General features: G+C 43.8%; 2 protein-coding genes across 5 annotated transcripts in view; both read right to left on the bottom strand.

Annotated features, from left to right (window-relative positions):
- The window catches only part of Fmnl2 (formin like 2), a 261,419-nt gene that overhangs the window by 171,883 nt on the left and 76,622 nt on the right, over positions 1 to 12,914 (bottom strand). The gene's annotated exons all lie outside the window — the stretch shown is intronic.
- LOC127685368 (60S ribosomal protein L30-like) lies at positions 357 to 713 on the bottom strand. The gene is given in 1 exon segment (XM_052182486.1): positions 357 to 713. A coding segment is annotated over 1 exon segment (345 nt). The 5' UTR covers positions 702 to 713.

Raw genomic sequence — 12,914 nt, 5'->3', positions numbered from 1 at the left:
TACACTTTAGCTTTGTCGAGTCCCATGTCGTACTTGTTATCATTACTCTATACCAGGGAACTTTTACCCTCAAAGCAAAACCTCCAATTCAGATTGGAGCATTAAATCTATACTCAAGAGCTATGGCAATTCACATACACACAAAACACAAATACACCACACCCACAATTAAATTGACTTACTTCCCTTCAATTTATACAGTCAAAATTCAGAATCTTAAGTTGCCTAAAAGAGAGTAAATGAGAGATTTTTCATCTGATTATGCTTTCAATTACAAATGAATTGCTTTTGTTATCCCCACCCCGCCCCGCCCAAAGGAGCTCTGGCAAAGTTTTATTAAAAGAAAACTTTCATATTTACTTGTTACCAGTCCGTTCTGGCATGCTTCTAATAATATCAGAATCACCTGGTCAATGACAGTCAGTGTACGTACTCTAGTATTTTCCACACGCTGTGCCCAATTCAATATTATTGCCACTGTAGTAATGAATACCAGTTTTAGCCAACCTGGCAGAGTACTCTATTTCCGATTTCCTCAAAGCTGGGCACTTGTTGGCGAGGATACCCAACTCCGCTTTGCCTTGTCTGACCATCTTCAGAGTCTGTTGGTACCCCAGCACACACTTTCCACTTTTCATAGCAAGCTGAAGCCTAGAGTTGATCGACTCCAGAGACCTTTTCGTCTTCTTTGGGGCCACCATCTTCCTGCCTTAGGTGCGGGACAACCCCCACCGAAGACCAGCTGCCAAGATGGCCAGGGAGCGAGAAAGGCCTTTTGTTATTTCTTAATATTAACTACTGGAAACATAGTGGGCAACTGAAAATTGGAGCATTTTTTATAAGTAAAATTCTAGTTTAGGAAAGAGTTTTAAAACACATTGGGCTCTCCATCTGGCCACTATTAACATTTCAGTGTCAGAGATTGGTCCCTGATGCAAAGGTCACAAAAACCTTAGTCCAATCGTTAGCTACAGAGCATGTGGCTAAGACAGAGGACTCTCTTAGTCCGCCCCATCCCTAGAAGCAAATGCACCTTCCATCGCTACTCAAATATGGACCATAGCCGGGGTCTCCAGGACAAGGAAAACAAGTAAACAATTCAGTAGCCCACACAATATTGCAAACTAATATGAAGCCCACTGTAGAAATCATACAAACCTCAAAAGAAAACTGTTTCCTAAAGTCACTTTGGAAGACCAAAAAAATATAGGTCCAGCAAAATTAGCCCAGCAAATCTGATTAAGTATCAAGTTTCACCCTGTCCTCTAAGGACACATCAGCCCATCTGCCACTCCACCCCAGAACCGCCATCACAGTCCCATGATCACTGCACAGTCTTTGAGGTCACGTGAGTCTGCACTCCTTCCACAGAGGCAAGCTGACCACGGGCTTTCAGCTGTAGCCTGACCGTCTTCCGGCGCCATTTCCTAGGCACATTCTATTAAAGCCGGCGCTCACAGGCCTGCTTGTCTTCTCCAGTGCCTGTGCAGGTCTCATTTGGACATAGCCTCCACTTTTTATCCCCATTTTCTTTTTCTTAACAAGTCACGAATGGCATTTGGGCACTCTGCCTTCTCGTTTTGGCTTTAAGAGAAGATAGCCCTTAAGGGCACATTTCTCTAAAAACACCTTCCAAAGTTTCCATGTCTCTTCATTTATCATGCCCAAATTAAAGGCAAAAACATCTCTTGTTTCGAATATATTTCACAAGGGCCCTGTTTTCTATTCCCACACACATTCTAATTTCTTTCACAACAAATATGAGTGACGCAGGCCAGAATAAACAGCTGAAAATTGGCTTTTTAGTATATAAATCTTAAGAAAGAGCCAAAGGGAAATATTTTTTTTAAAAAAAATTAACTAAAACATTCATGTAAGAGGTGTTTTGAGAAAATATAAACTGGAGGTTGGAAAAGATGGCACTGCTCTTTCAAATGATCTGAGTTGGATTTCCAGCGCTAACATCAGGAGCCTCACAAATGCCTGAAACTCCAGCTCCACGGGATCTAACACCATCTCCTGGCCTCTGAGGGTACCTGCACTCAAGTGTACAACATACCTACACACAAAAACATACTTACAAATAAAAATATATCTTTTTTTTAAAAAAATCCAAATTGGACGTGGCAGCCAAGTTTAAAGCTAATCTGTGCTACATAGCAGATTCAGAATTATCACGGGTTACCCTTGTTCAAGGAAATAATCTCTCACCCACTGAAAACAATAATAACTGATTTTAAAATGAAGAGGAGGAGGAGAAGTCTGGTATACATAACAAGACCCTGTCACAAAAAGGAAAAAAAAATCCAGGAACTGGCCATGGCAGAGCATGTGTACAATCCTAGCATTGGGGAAACTGAGGCTGGTGGAGATCCACCTGCGTGATTGATTGGCAAGTTCCTGGCCAATACCAAACACATTGTAAGACCTTGTCTCAAGAAAGGCCCAAGAGAAACTACTTTTGACTGTGTTATTTAAATCTGGCATTCTTCTCAAGGGTCTTTGCTATGATAATCAATAGAGTCAGCCATGCTGTAGGCTTCAAGCAGATGACCGGACAGACTGTCTCAGGGCCTGTTTTCCAAAAAGGCTTCTCTAAATCCATAATCTGGAGGTAGAGGGTGAGCCCAAGCTCATAGAAACGACACTGTAATCTCTGAATCAGAACATCTTTTTCTCTTCAAAGAAAAAGATGTCCTTAGTCCACCAGTGCTTGGCGGCTAATTCTCTTCTCCTTACACTCCTAAACCATCTCCATTTGATCTTCACAGCACTGGACAAAAACAAGCGTGGCTGAGGGAAAACATACTCCAAGAGGTTTAAAACTTGCTCCATGTCGTACACACAATGACAGCACAACTCCTAGCCCCCAAAGGACACACATACTGTCTGCTTGAAATCCAGGTGTGGGTCTTGCTCCTAAATTCAGGCCTTTTGCACCTATGTATGACATTAAGACTACTTCTGACTACCAGAAACACCAGGAGAAAAGATGGCCAAAACCACTACCCAAAACAGGCTACAAGCAATGTGTGCACGCCCTCCAGCAACATGCACCAGAGTAGCTTTACGGGACCCCAGGCACCCATAAGACAGAGAAATGGTTCCTACTCACCAACCTGTAGATGGGGCTAGAGAGATGGCTCAGGAGATAAGAGCACTTGCTGCTCCCTCGGAGGACCTGGGTTCAATTCCCAACACCCCGCTTGGTGGAATACAACTGATCCTGGGGATCTAATACCCTCCGTCCCTGGGCAGACACCAGGCATGCATGGAGTATATAGATATACATGTAGCCAAAACAGTCTCAGTGTCTCTGTCTCTCGCTCTCTTTCTCTCTCTCTCTCTCTCTCTTTCTCTCACTCACTCACTCACACACACACACACTTAAAAATAAATAAATCTTGAAGAATATCTATTTTGAGTTGTCATGTGAGCAAGATGCTTAACATGAAATGATGAGATGTGTTACTGCAGAAAGCCTTTAATTCTTAGTTTTTATATAAAAATCTGTGATGAGGTAAGGGAGTGGGAAAAGGTTGGAATGCTGAATGAAGCATCTTCAGTGAAAGACATGAGGGCAGAAAATAAATCTTCTGCTAAATGAGGTGACGCTGGTACATCCACACCCTGCAGGCCTATTCCTGCGTGAGAGAAAGCTCAACAGTCCACTCCTCACAGCTCTGCACTCTGGTGAATTTCCGGAAGACAAAAAGAGGGTTCTTCCAGTTCCTGTAAAGTCTCACGTAATAAAACACCAGGCCACCACAACAACTTGGTATTCACGACTAAGTTTAAGATACTTTCCTCTCTCAGCCCTAATGAACCAACTCACTACTGTGGTAGTGTGAATTCATGTGTTTGAATGCTCGATCCACAGGGAGTGGCACTATTAGGCACTATTAGGAGGTGTGGCCTTGCTGGAGGATGTGTGTCACAGTGGAGGCAGGGTTTAAAGTCTCCTATGCACAAGCTCTAGCCAGGGTGGAATAAAGTCTCCTCTTGGCTGCTGCTGATCAAGATGTAGAACTCTCAGCTCCTCCAGGACCACGTCTGCCTGCAGGCTGCTATGCTTCTGCCATGATGATAATGATTAAACCTCTGAAACTGTAAGCCAGCCCAGTTAAATGGTTTCCCTTATAAGAGTTGCCGTGGTCACGGTACCCCTTCACAGCAATGAAATCCTAAGACACTGTCTCTCTCATTCCCACCTTAATCACAATTAAAAACACTAGAGTCTCCACGTTTCAGCCTGATCCTCTATGAGGCCCTTCATTTCCTTTTCTCTCCTTTACTGACACAGAATGCACCATCATTTAACGGGGACTTTTAGCCAATTGTATTTGGCCTTACTGGGTTCTGTCAAAATACAGTGTGCATCCCAGTGAGTATATGGGAAATCGCTTCTTCAATAATAATTCTCGGGACGCCAGGTGGTGGCGGCGCACGCCTGTAATCCCAGCACTCTGGGAGGCAGAGGCAGGCAGATTTCTGAGTTCGAGGCCAGCCTGGTCTACAGAGTGAGTTCCAGGACAGCCAGGGCTATACAGAGAAACCCTGTCTTGAAAAAAACAAATCCTAAAAAACCAAATAAATAAATAAATAAACAAACAAACAAACAACAACAACAACAACTCTTGGGTTTTATGTCATGTGTGGTGACAGGTCCTAAACACAAGTGATAGAACAGAAAGCAACACCAAACTGTAGTAGGAGGAATGCATCCATATTTTTATTATTATAGGTGTATATAGAGCTTAAATCCCCAAAGCCTGTTATGTCTATACCATTTGCCTTTAAACAGGGGTATAAGGAAAGCATGAGGGTATATACTTATATAGAGACACCTAAGTACAGAAATCTAATCCACATGACTCCAATCCTACAGAGGCATTACACATTATATATATTATAAGGACACCTCCTAGGAGGCAGCTCTCATCTGCCTACTTAAAATGTTGACAAACGTTCCAAAGCGCAGGTCCTTGGGCACACCCTCCAGATGCTGAGTGCTAAACCCTGTTGGGCAGAACTAAGCCTGCATTTGTGGGTGTGAAAAACAAGCCTTCAGGTGTCCAGAGGGGCGGTCCTGGGGATTAGAATCAAATTAATACTAAGCCTGCAGCTGGGCTGACCAAAGAATTCCCACCCAAGTCCAGGCCTGGGATTCTGAATACGCAGCTTATTCCTACCCAAAACAGCATAAATAATTAAAGTGGCTCAGCCATCCTGCCTGCCTGCCTGCATAGCCAATAACAAAACTCATCCCCCAAAAACCAACTCCACGTCATCTGGGGCAGGTAGGAGGTAGCCCGGTTAATAGGCACTCTATTGTTCTGCCTGGGGTCTGCAGACTGAGTAATGATGCTGAAGCTGAAGCAAACCCCAATCAGAATAGCACTACTTAAATGTTCCAGAAAAAAAACCAAGGGCCAGCAGGATCCGGATGATGCCAAAGCCAAGGAAGTACTAGAATTTCTATTACCAGATGAAATCCATGGGATCAAATGTCTAATTCTCATAATATACCTAGTTTGGTTCGAAAGGATTAAAATCTCAAATTCTGGGTTTGGCTGCAACCAGAAACATGAGTCCCCGAGCGAGCACGCACTCTTCAAAACGCCACCAGATCATACACAGTCCCAGTGCCTCCATCCACCCACGCCACTGACATTTGCACATCAGAGACTCGCCTGATCTCCTATGGAAATTCACTGGCCTTTTCCTGCTTTCCGGCTACAGAATGTAGACTGTAGGAAGCCTGGGCATCTCTTCTCTGCTGTTCTAGGTCACGGTGGTTTTTGAAAATGGCTTCTGTGCTAATTAGTTACCTTCCAACAGCTGGAAGGGGCTCTAAAAAGCCCAGTGGCATAATTTCAATCAAGTTTCCTGCAACTCAGCTTGTCCATAGTCAGCCAGTGCCCCCTCATAAATGTCCTAATTCTAACCAAAATGAGCTTTTCTTCTTTCGTGACATTAATAGGACCCATTTCCTCTATCATGTTAGGAAGAATGCATTGATGGTCTTGCTTTGGAGATTTTTCTAAGCTAACGGCAAGTAGGGTGAGACAAATTTTCTCCAGACTACATCAGGCTAATTCTCTCACATCGATGTCTACAATGATTCTTCATAAAGAGGGAGAGAGGCAGCTGTGGGGAAGGACTAGAAGCCAACAATAGTGAGAGAGAGGGTAAGACACTGACTCTACCGATCACCCTGCGTTCAGCGAGGGAGCAACCCAGATTGTCTTCCAGGACCACTCAGGCTGCTACTGCCTCCACTGCGGTTCTCTTCTCTCAGACATGCTCAGACCACGGCTCCTCTCCAACTTCAGTTTCTTCAGCATGCGACCATAAGAGCTGACTTAACTCACAGGATGAAATGAGACTGCTCTTTCTCAGACTTAGCCTGGTGGTAAGAAGAGAAGGCACAGTGGGCTTATTTTCTACCCTCCAGAAGAGTTACATCTATCTCACCAACCGTGTGTGTGTGTGTGTGTGTGTGTGTGTGTGTGTGTGTGTAGGTATATGTGTATATATAATCTGTGACATCTTCTATAAAATGACTTGCCACAAAACAAGGATATATCATTTCCTTAAGACAAGTGGCACCTTTGGTATTATGATCCAGACACAGTCAAGAAGCACAAAAAGTCAAGAATTAGACAGCAGATAGCATACTATTCCTGTGTGTTTTTCGTTTTTGTTTTTGTTTATGTTTTTGTTTTCTGATTCCCTGTCTAATGGCATACTCCTTCTGTCCCAGTGCCCTGTCCTTGGATACAGACATTGAAAAACGAGCTCTCATGATAGGACTGAATGGCTGGCCATTTGTTGAACACCTATTAATAATGTCTAAGAAAAGGAAATAATAGTCATTTTTAAATTACAAAACAGACTGTAATAGCCTGTAAGATCTCTTCATCAGGCCTCATGCTATGCTAGCAGGTCTGATGAGATAAGATCTGCCCTCGCACAGCACAGCAGAGGCGTAACTCAAAGCTGCCTGACTGCAGGGCCCATGCCCTTGTCTGCGAGGCAGCCTGAAAACTCCTTTAAAGGCCAGATCTAAGCGGAGGGAGCCTGTCGATTCTCCTGTGCGATCGCATGCTGTCGGATTCTAACGCTGTTGTGGAACACAGTCAGTGTCGTGACACTCGTCTTTCAAATGTGTTACAGTCCCAGGGAAAGCTGCCCTCTAACTCGAAGCCCTCTTCGATATTTAATCTGCAAAAGGAACGGCCACAACTTAATTTACTCTTAACATACAACAAAAGGGTCCACCAGCAATGGCCGGGAAGTTTATCCTCGGAAGAGACATGCCTTCCTCTGGGCTAAAGGTCATGCAAGGTACAAATTTAGAGCTTTGGACACAGCCATCTGCTGAAGCATCTGGAGACAAAGGGAGGAGACAGGAAAGGAACAAGAGGCAGCCAAATCCTTTAGATCTCTCTCTCTCTCTCTCTCTCTCTCTCTCTCTCTCTCTCTCTCTCTCTCTCTCTCTCTCTCATGTGTGTGTGTGTGTGTGTGTATGAGAGAGAGAGAGAATACGTGTGTATGACTGTGTATGAATGTGTGTATGTGTTCTGGTGCAATACTGTAGAACAGGATGGGTGTGTCTGATCTCAAGAAAGCTACCATACTTCTCACAATGATTCCACTCCACTTTAAAATATTGCAAAATCAGAATGATTACATCATGATGTCAGGCTTTAACATGCTCAGTGAATGTAAGCTGGATGAGACCAAGCTGGAAATGAAAACTGAGTCATCTGAGATTTCAGAAAGTCCCAATTCACGAGCGCAACACTTTCAGAATGTGGGGTCCCTTTTCCTCTTACACAGACATTAGCCAAATGCCAGCAACAAGGTAGAAACCACGGCCCGTAAAGTGTTACACGCATCTCAATGCACAGATAACAAAAAAGGAAAGAGAATCATTTCTCAGAGTTACTCAGGACACTCATATTTAATCCTTAGTCTCATGTAATAATAAATAATACAAAATTAGAGCCCTTGGATCAAAAAAGAAAGAAAGAAAATGCTGTATTCGATGTTTAAATCGCTGAGGTTCAAAATTAAGGAATTAAAAAGCATGCTGTTCACCTGCTTCAGCAGCTACGATAGAGCACAAGTATCTTTCTTATAAGATGGTCCAAAAAAATAGTCATTGTTCTCCACAGGCCAAAGTTAAGCCTCTTGGGTCACTGTGTGCATGCAGCAGGTTGGTAGACAAAACGCAATTTCCATTGTGGGTTAGGTCGGTAAGGGATCCTAGGGTAACTCTATGGTGCTTACCTATCCTCAGACAAACCCTACACCAGCCCACAAGGACAGGAAGATGTCTGTTTCTTCCTTCAGGAAGCCGCCAAGATTTTGGCATGCTAGCTTTACGTATATGAAGAACCTCACCATGACAGTCCTATAAAGTAAGGGCCATTTTCTCCATTGCTGGAGGAAACCAGCAGAAACCCACATTCAAGGAGAATGATTTAAGACAGCAGTTCTGAAAGGCAACTTCTTTTTCCTTCGCGTAACAAAGAAAATAAAAATAGACTTTAAAATGACTGTTATTTCCCCTAGCGTGACAAACAGCAAGCACTTGGGTAGATGCTGGAGAGCCAAGCTCAAGCTCGCTCTTTACCCAGCGAGCCATCGCCTTTCCCAGGATACAGCTCTTGAATCCCAGGCACAAGAAACATACATGACACAAGAAGAAACTCAGTGTTTCAGAAAGGAGACGAAAACTATTGCCAGACCTTAAGAAGCAGTTAGACATAGCTCTGTGATCCTCTAAACTTCAAATGAAACCACACTCTGTTATGACGGCTAGCCCTTTGTTTCATAGTAACTTTACACATAACTAATTATAAATTGTGACCTACTTCCTTGGTCTATTCTTCACTGCCATGACTAGTTTACCATTGCCTTCCACAACACAGCATAGAACCCTGCCCACAGCCATCACTTAAGAACATTTTTTGGAGTAAATTTTATCCATCAGTGTTCTAGCTTGCCCTCTGTGATGTGATAACCACCATGGCCAAAAGCAACTTGGGGAGGAGAAGGGCTTTTTAGCTTTCAGGTGACAGTCCATTCAGAGAAGCTAGGGCAGGAGCTCAAGAAACCAATGGAAGAGCAAGCTTGTTCCCAGGTTCATGTCCAGGTACATTTCTTATCCAGCCCAGACCCACCTGCCTAGAGATGGTACTACCCACAAGGGGGTGCGCCCCCCTGCAGCAATTAGCCATCAAGAAAATGTCCCGACAGACACACCCACAAGCCAGTCTGATGGCGGCAACTCCTCAGCTGAAGTTCCCTCTTCCTAGAGTATTGAGCTGTTAGCCAATGTTAGTCGCTAGGGATGGAGCAGATGCAAAGTTGGCTCTAAAAAGGAGAGGCATGAATATTCTCATAGACTGTTATAAATCACTATTGCTTCTTAAAGGGAAAATTAAACAATATCCAGGATCCTTTCAAGAAAAGAACAAAAAAAGAAACGGTTTCCCTTATATATTCAGAGGGTAAAATACATGAAAGGTGTGATCTCAGTTTGTCTTATTTCAAAAGCGGTGTCTGCTCTGGAAATAGGACTAGAATCTATAACAAGGAAGCGAATGAGATTGCACAAACTGTAACCCAAGCATCAGCCACACAGCAGATGCCAGGATCCCTGCACAGAAAATTCTGGAAATTTCCAAACAAAAACCAAAACTTTAAGAGGTACTTCAATAACACTGGACAAAGAAACTAGTTTGAAGAGGAAGCAGTCTTACTCCCTCCCCTCCCTAGCCTTCTGAAGCACTTTCGCATCACATGTTATCTTGAAAGTTTGGAAACATTAGTCTCCAATTTAAGATATTACTTTTTTCTTTTTTTAAAGAAAACAATTATAGAAAGAAAGTACCTTTTTCCGTGACATCTGGCTCCCTAGTCCTCCACAGCACCTTTAAGCCGGGAGAGCCTAGAGCCTGGGTCTCTTTGTCCTTGTCTGGGGACTGGTGTCAATCATTTCTAGTTCCCAACCACGCCGCCAAAGGAGGAGAAATAAAGCAGGTGGACACAATCCTTGCCTAGCCCAGGCAAGCAGAGGGCTGCAATACAAAAAGCCAGGCTTGCTATTACTAAGGGCCTGCTGGGGCGGAGACTGCAAGGCAAAGCAGGAGGCAGGCCTGTGTGCTTGATGTTTTATTTCCTCAGATGGGTCAATTGTGCTTAAAAGGACTGTTCTTATAAATTCCTTCTAGGTTTCTTTTCTTTTACACACACATAGTTGCTCTCTTCAAACACACTAGAAGAGGGTACTGGCTCACACTATGGTTCCTGGGATTTGAACTCAGGACCTCTGGAAGAGCAGTCAGTACTCTTAGCCACTGAGCCATCTCTCCAGCCCTCCTTCTAGGCTTCTTAAAAACCATTATCTGGCATGAACAGGTGATTCACTTGACCTTAAAGTATACTACCTTTGGTAGTTCAATTTAAAATCAGGAATTAAGCCAGGCAGTGGTGGCTCACGCCTTGGAAGTAAAGTCAGGCAGATTTCTGAGTATGAGGCCAGCCTGGTCTATAGAGTGAGTTCCAGGACAGCCAGGGCTACACAGAGAAACCCTGTCTCAAAAATCAAAACAAAAAAACAAAACAAAACAAACAAAAAAAAAAAAAACAAAAAGAAAACAAATAAAATAAAATCAGGGATTAGGTATGAAAAACTTATCTAAAACTACCCATTTTACAATAAATAAAATACATTGCTGTTTTTTTAGGCCTCTTTGTATTTATGAGAAATACACCCCAATTTCATTTGTCCATCTGGTCCTTACTAATTAAACCAGAAATGTTGTTTTCACCTATGATCAAAAGAAAGCATTTTAGATCAACGGCCAGTTTTAGTCTTTCTGTGACTTGACAAAGACGAATTTAAAATCATACACAAAAACCGTTTTTGAGCATCAAGAGTTGACGGTCACAGTGTGTCTGCCTTGGAGCTATACCTTGATAGAGGACAGAATAACATCAGCAATACAAGACACTGGGGCTAGGACAGACACAGTCCAGGGGCACACGGTTTTATGTCTCTTTTACTGCCGACCAGTTTACGACAGTATCAAGGGTTAAAAGGTCCTTCAAAATACACATCAGAGAACGGCACCTCATGTGAGATCCCAACACTCCTGAGGCAGAAAGGACCAGGAGGTCAAGGCCATCCTTAGTTGTACTGACTGGTTTTGTGACAACTTGACAAAAGCTGGAGTTGTCATAGAGAGGGGAGCTTCAATTAGGGGTGGGGTGGGTGTCTCCATGAGATCCAGCTGTAAGGCATTTTCTCAATTCGTGATCAAGGGGGGAGGGCCCCTTGTGGTTGATGCCACCCCTGGGCTGGTGCTCTTGGGTTCTATAAGAGAGCAGGGCGTTCAAGCCAGGGGAAGCAAGCCAGTAAGAAACATCCCTCATGGCCTCTGCATCAGCTCCTGCTTCCTGACCTGCTTGAGTTCCAGTCCTGACTTCCTTTGGTGATGAACAGCAATGTGGAAGTGTAAGCTGAGTAAACCCTTTCCTCCCAAGCTTGCTTCTTAGTCATGATGTTTATGCAGGAATAAAACCCTGACTAAGACATTAGTGGAGAGATGAGCTGAGGGCCAACCTTCTGCGCTCCAGGAGACCCTGCCTCAAAGGGGAGAACATTACGTGACCATACCAGAAAGATTAATAGGTTAATTCCTACCACTGGCAATTTTGTTGAAAAGTGGTTCAGCCATAGAGAACTTTATTAGAGAAGAAGGGCGGGAGAGAGGGAGGGAGGAAAAGAGGGAGGGAGGGAGGGAGGGAGGAAAAGAGAAAGGGAGGGAGAAAGGGAGGGAGGGAGGGAGGGAGGGAGGGAGGGAGGGAGGGAGGGAAAAGGCTAAAGGATCATTATAGCCAAAAGAAGCCATAGTGTCTCTTCTTCACCCTCTCTCCCCATTTCTGCCTGCTCAGAACCACAGCACTGAAATCTTTTTTCTTCATGGTTATGAAAGAGAGGAAACACACCTTGATAATCCCCAAAAGGATAAGCCCCTACCATCAATCTGCCACAGCGTATATAGCCAAAGCCGACAGAGACTGTGCTCAACCTGGGAGGTCAGAGACTCCTCCACAGAGCAGTGCTGCGAGGCATTGCACGTGCTGGAGTGTTATACCAGACACTAGGGGTGAAGAGTCTCTTGGGAATCATCAAGAACCACAGAGTGGACACACGAAAAGGTTCAAAGGTGTTGCACCTTTGGTTACTTTAAGCTAAGAACAGTGTTCACCTCATCCTAGTGTTACAGATACTATGTAACTAAAACTCCAAGGGAGCCAAGGAGCATTTGAAAGAAAATGGCCCCTGCAGGCTCCTATGTTTAAATACTTGGTTGCCAGTTGATGGAACTGTCTAGGAAAGATTTAGAGTTGTGGCCTTGTCATAAGAGGTGTCACTGAGGGTGGGCTTTGAGGTTTCCAAAGACTCAATGGCATTCCAAATGTGTGCTTTGCCTCCTGCTTGTGTTGGGGTATATATGAGCTCTCAGCTGCTCCAGCCGCCAAGGCTCTGCTCTGCCATCGTGGACCCTAACTTGTTGAGATGATGACATGTTGAAATGTAAGTACAATTCAACACTTTCTTTTATAAGTTGCCTTGGTCATGCTGTTTGATCACATCGGAAGATACCCTAACTAAAACAAGATCACAGTAAAACGCCATCAATAAACAGGACTATTGAGATTCACCTGGTTTGGGTCTTTTATAATATAGCAGTTTGTTGTATTATTATAAAATGGAATATAAGGATGGGGGTAGAGCAGCTTAGAGGCAGAATGTCTCTCTAGAAATTAGAGTCCCCAGTCTCAATCCAGAGGGGAAGGGAAAGAAAAAACTGTACATATAATAGTATTCT

The sequence above is a fragment of the Apodemus sylvaticus genome, chromosome 5, assembly GCF_947179515.1.
Source record: "Apodemus sylvaticus chromosome 5, mApoSyl1.1, whole genome shotgun sequence".
Taxonomy (NCBI): Eukaryota; Metazoa; Chordata; class Mammalia; order Rodentia; family Muridae; genus Apodemus; species Apodemus sylvaticus.
The sequence above is the reverse complement of the archived record's forward strand: the minus strand, read 5'-3'. Positions and strand labels throughout refer to the sequence as shown.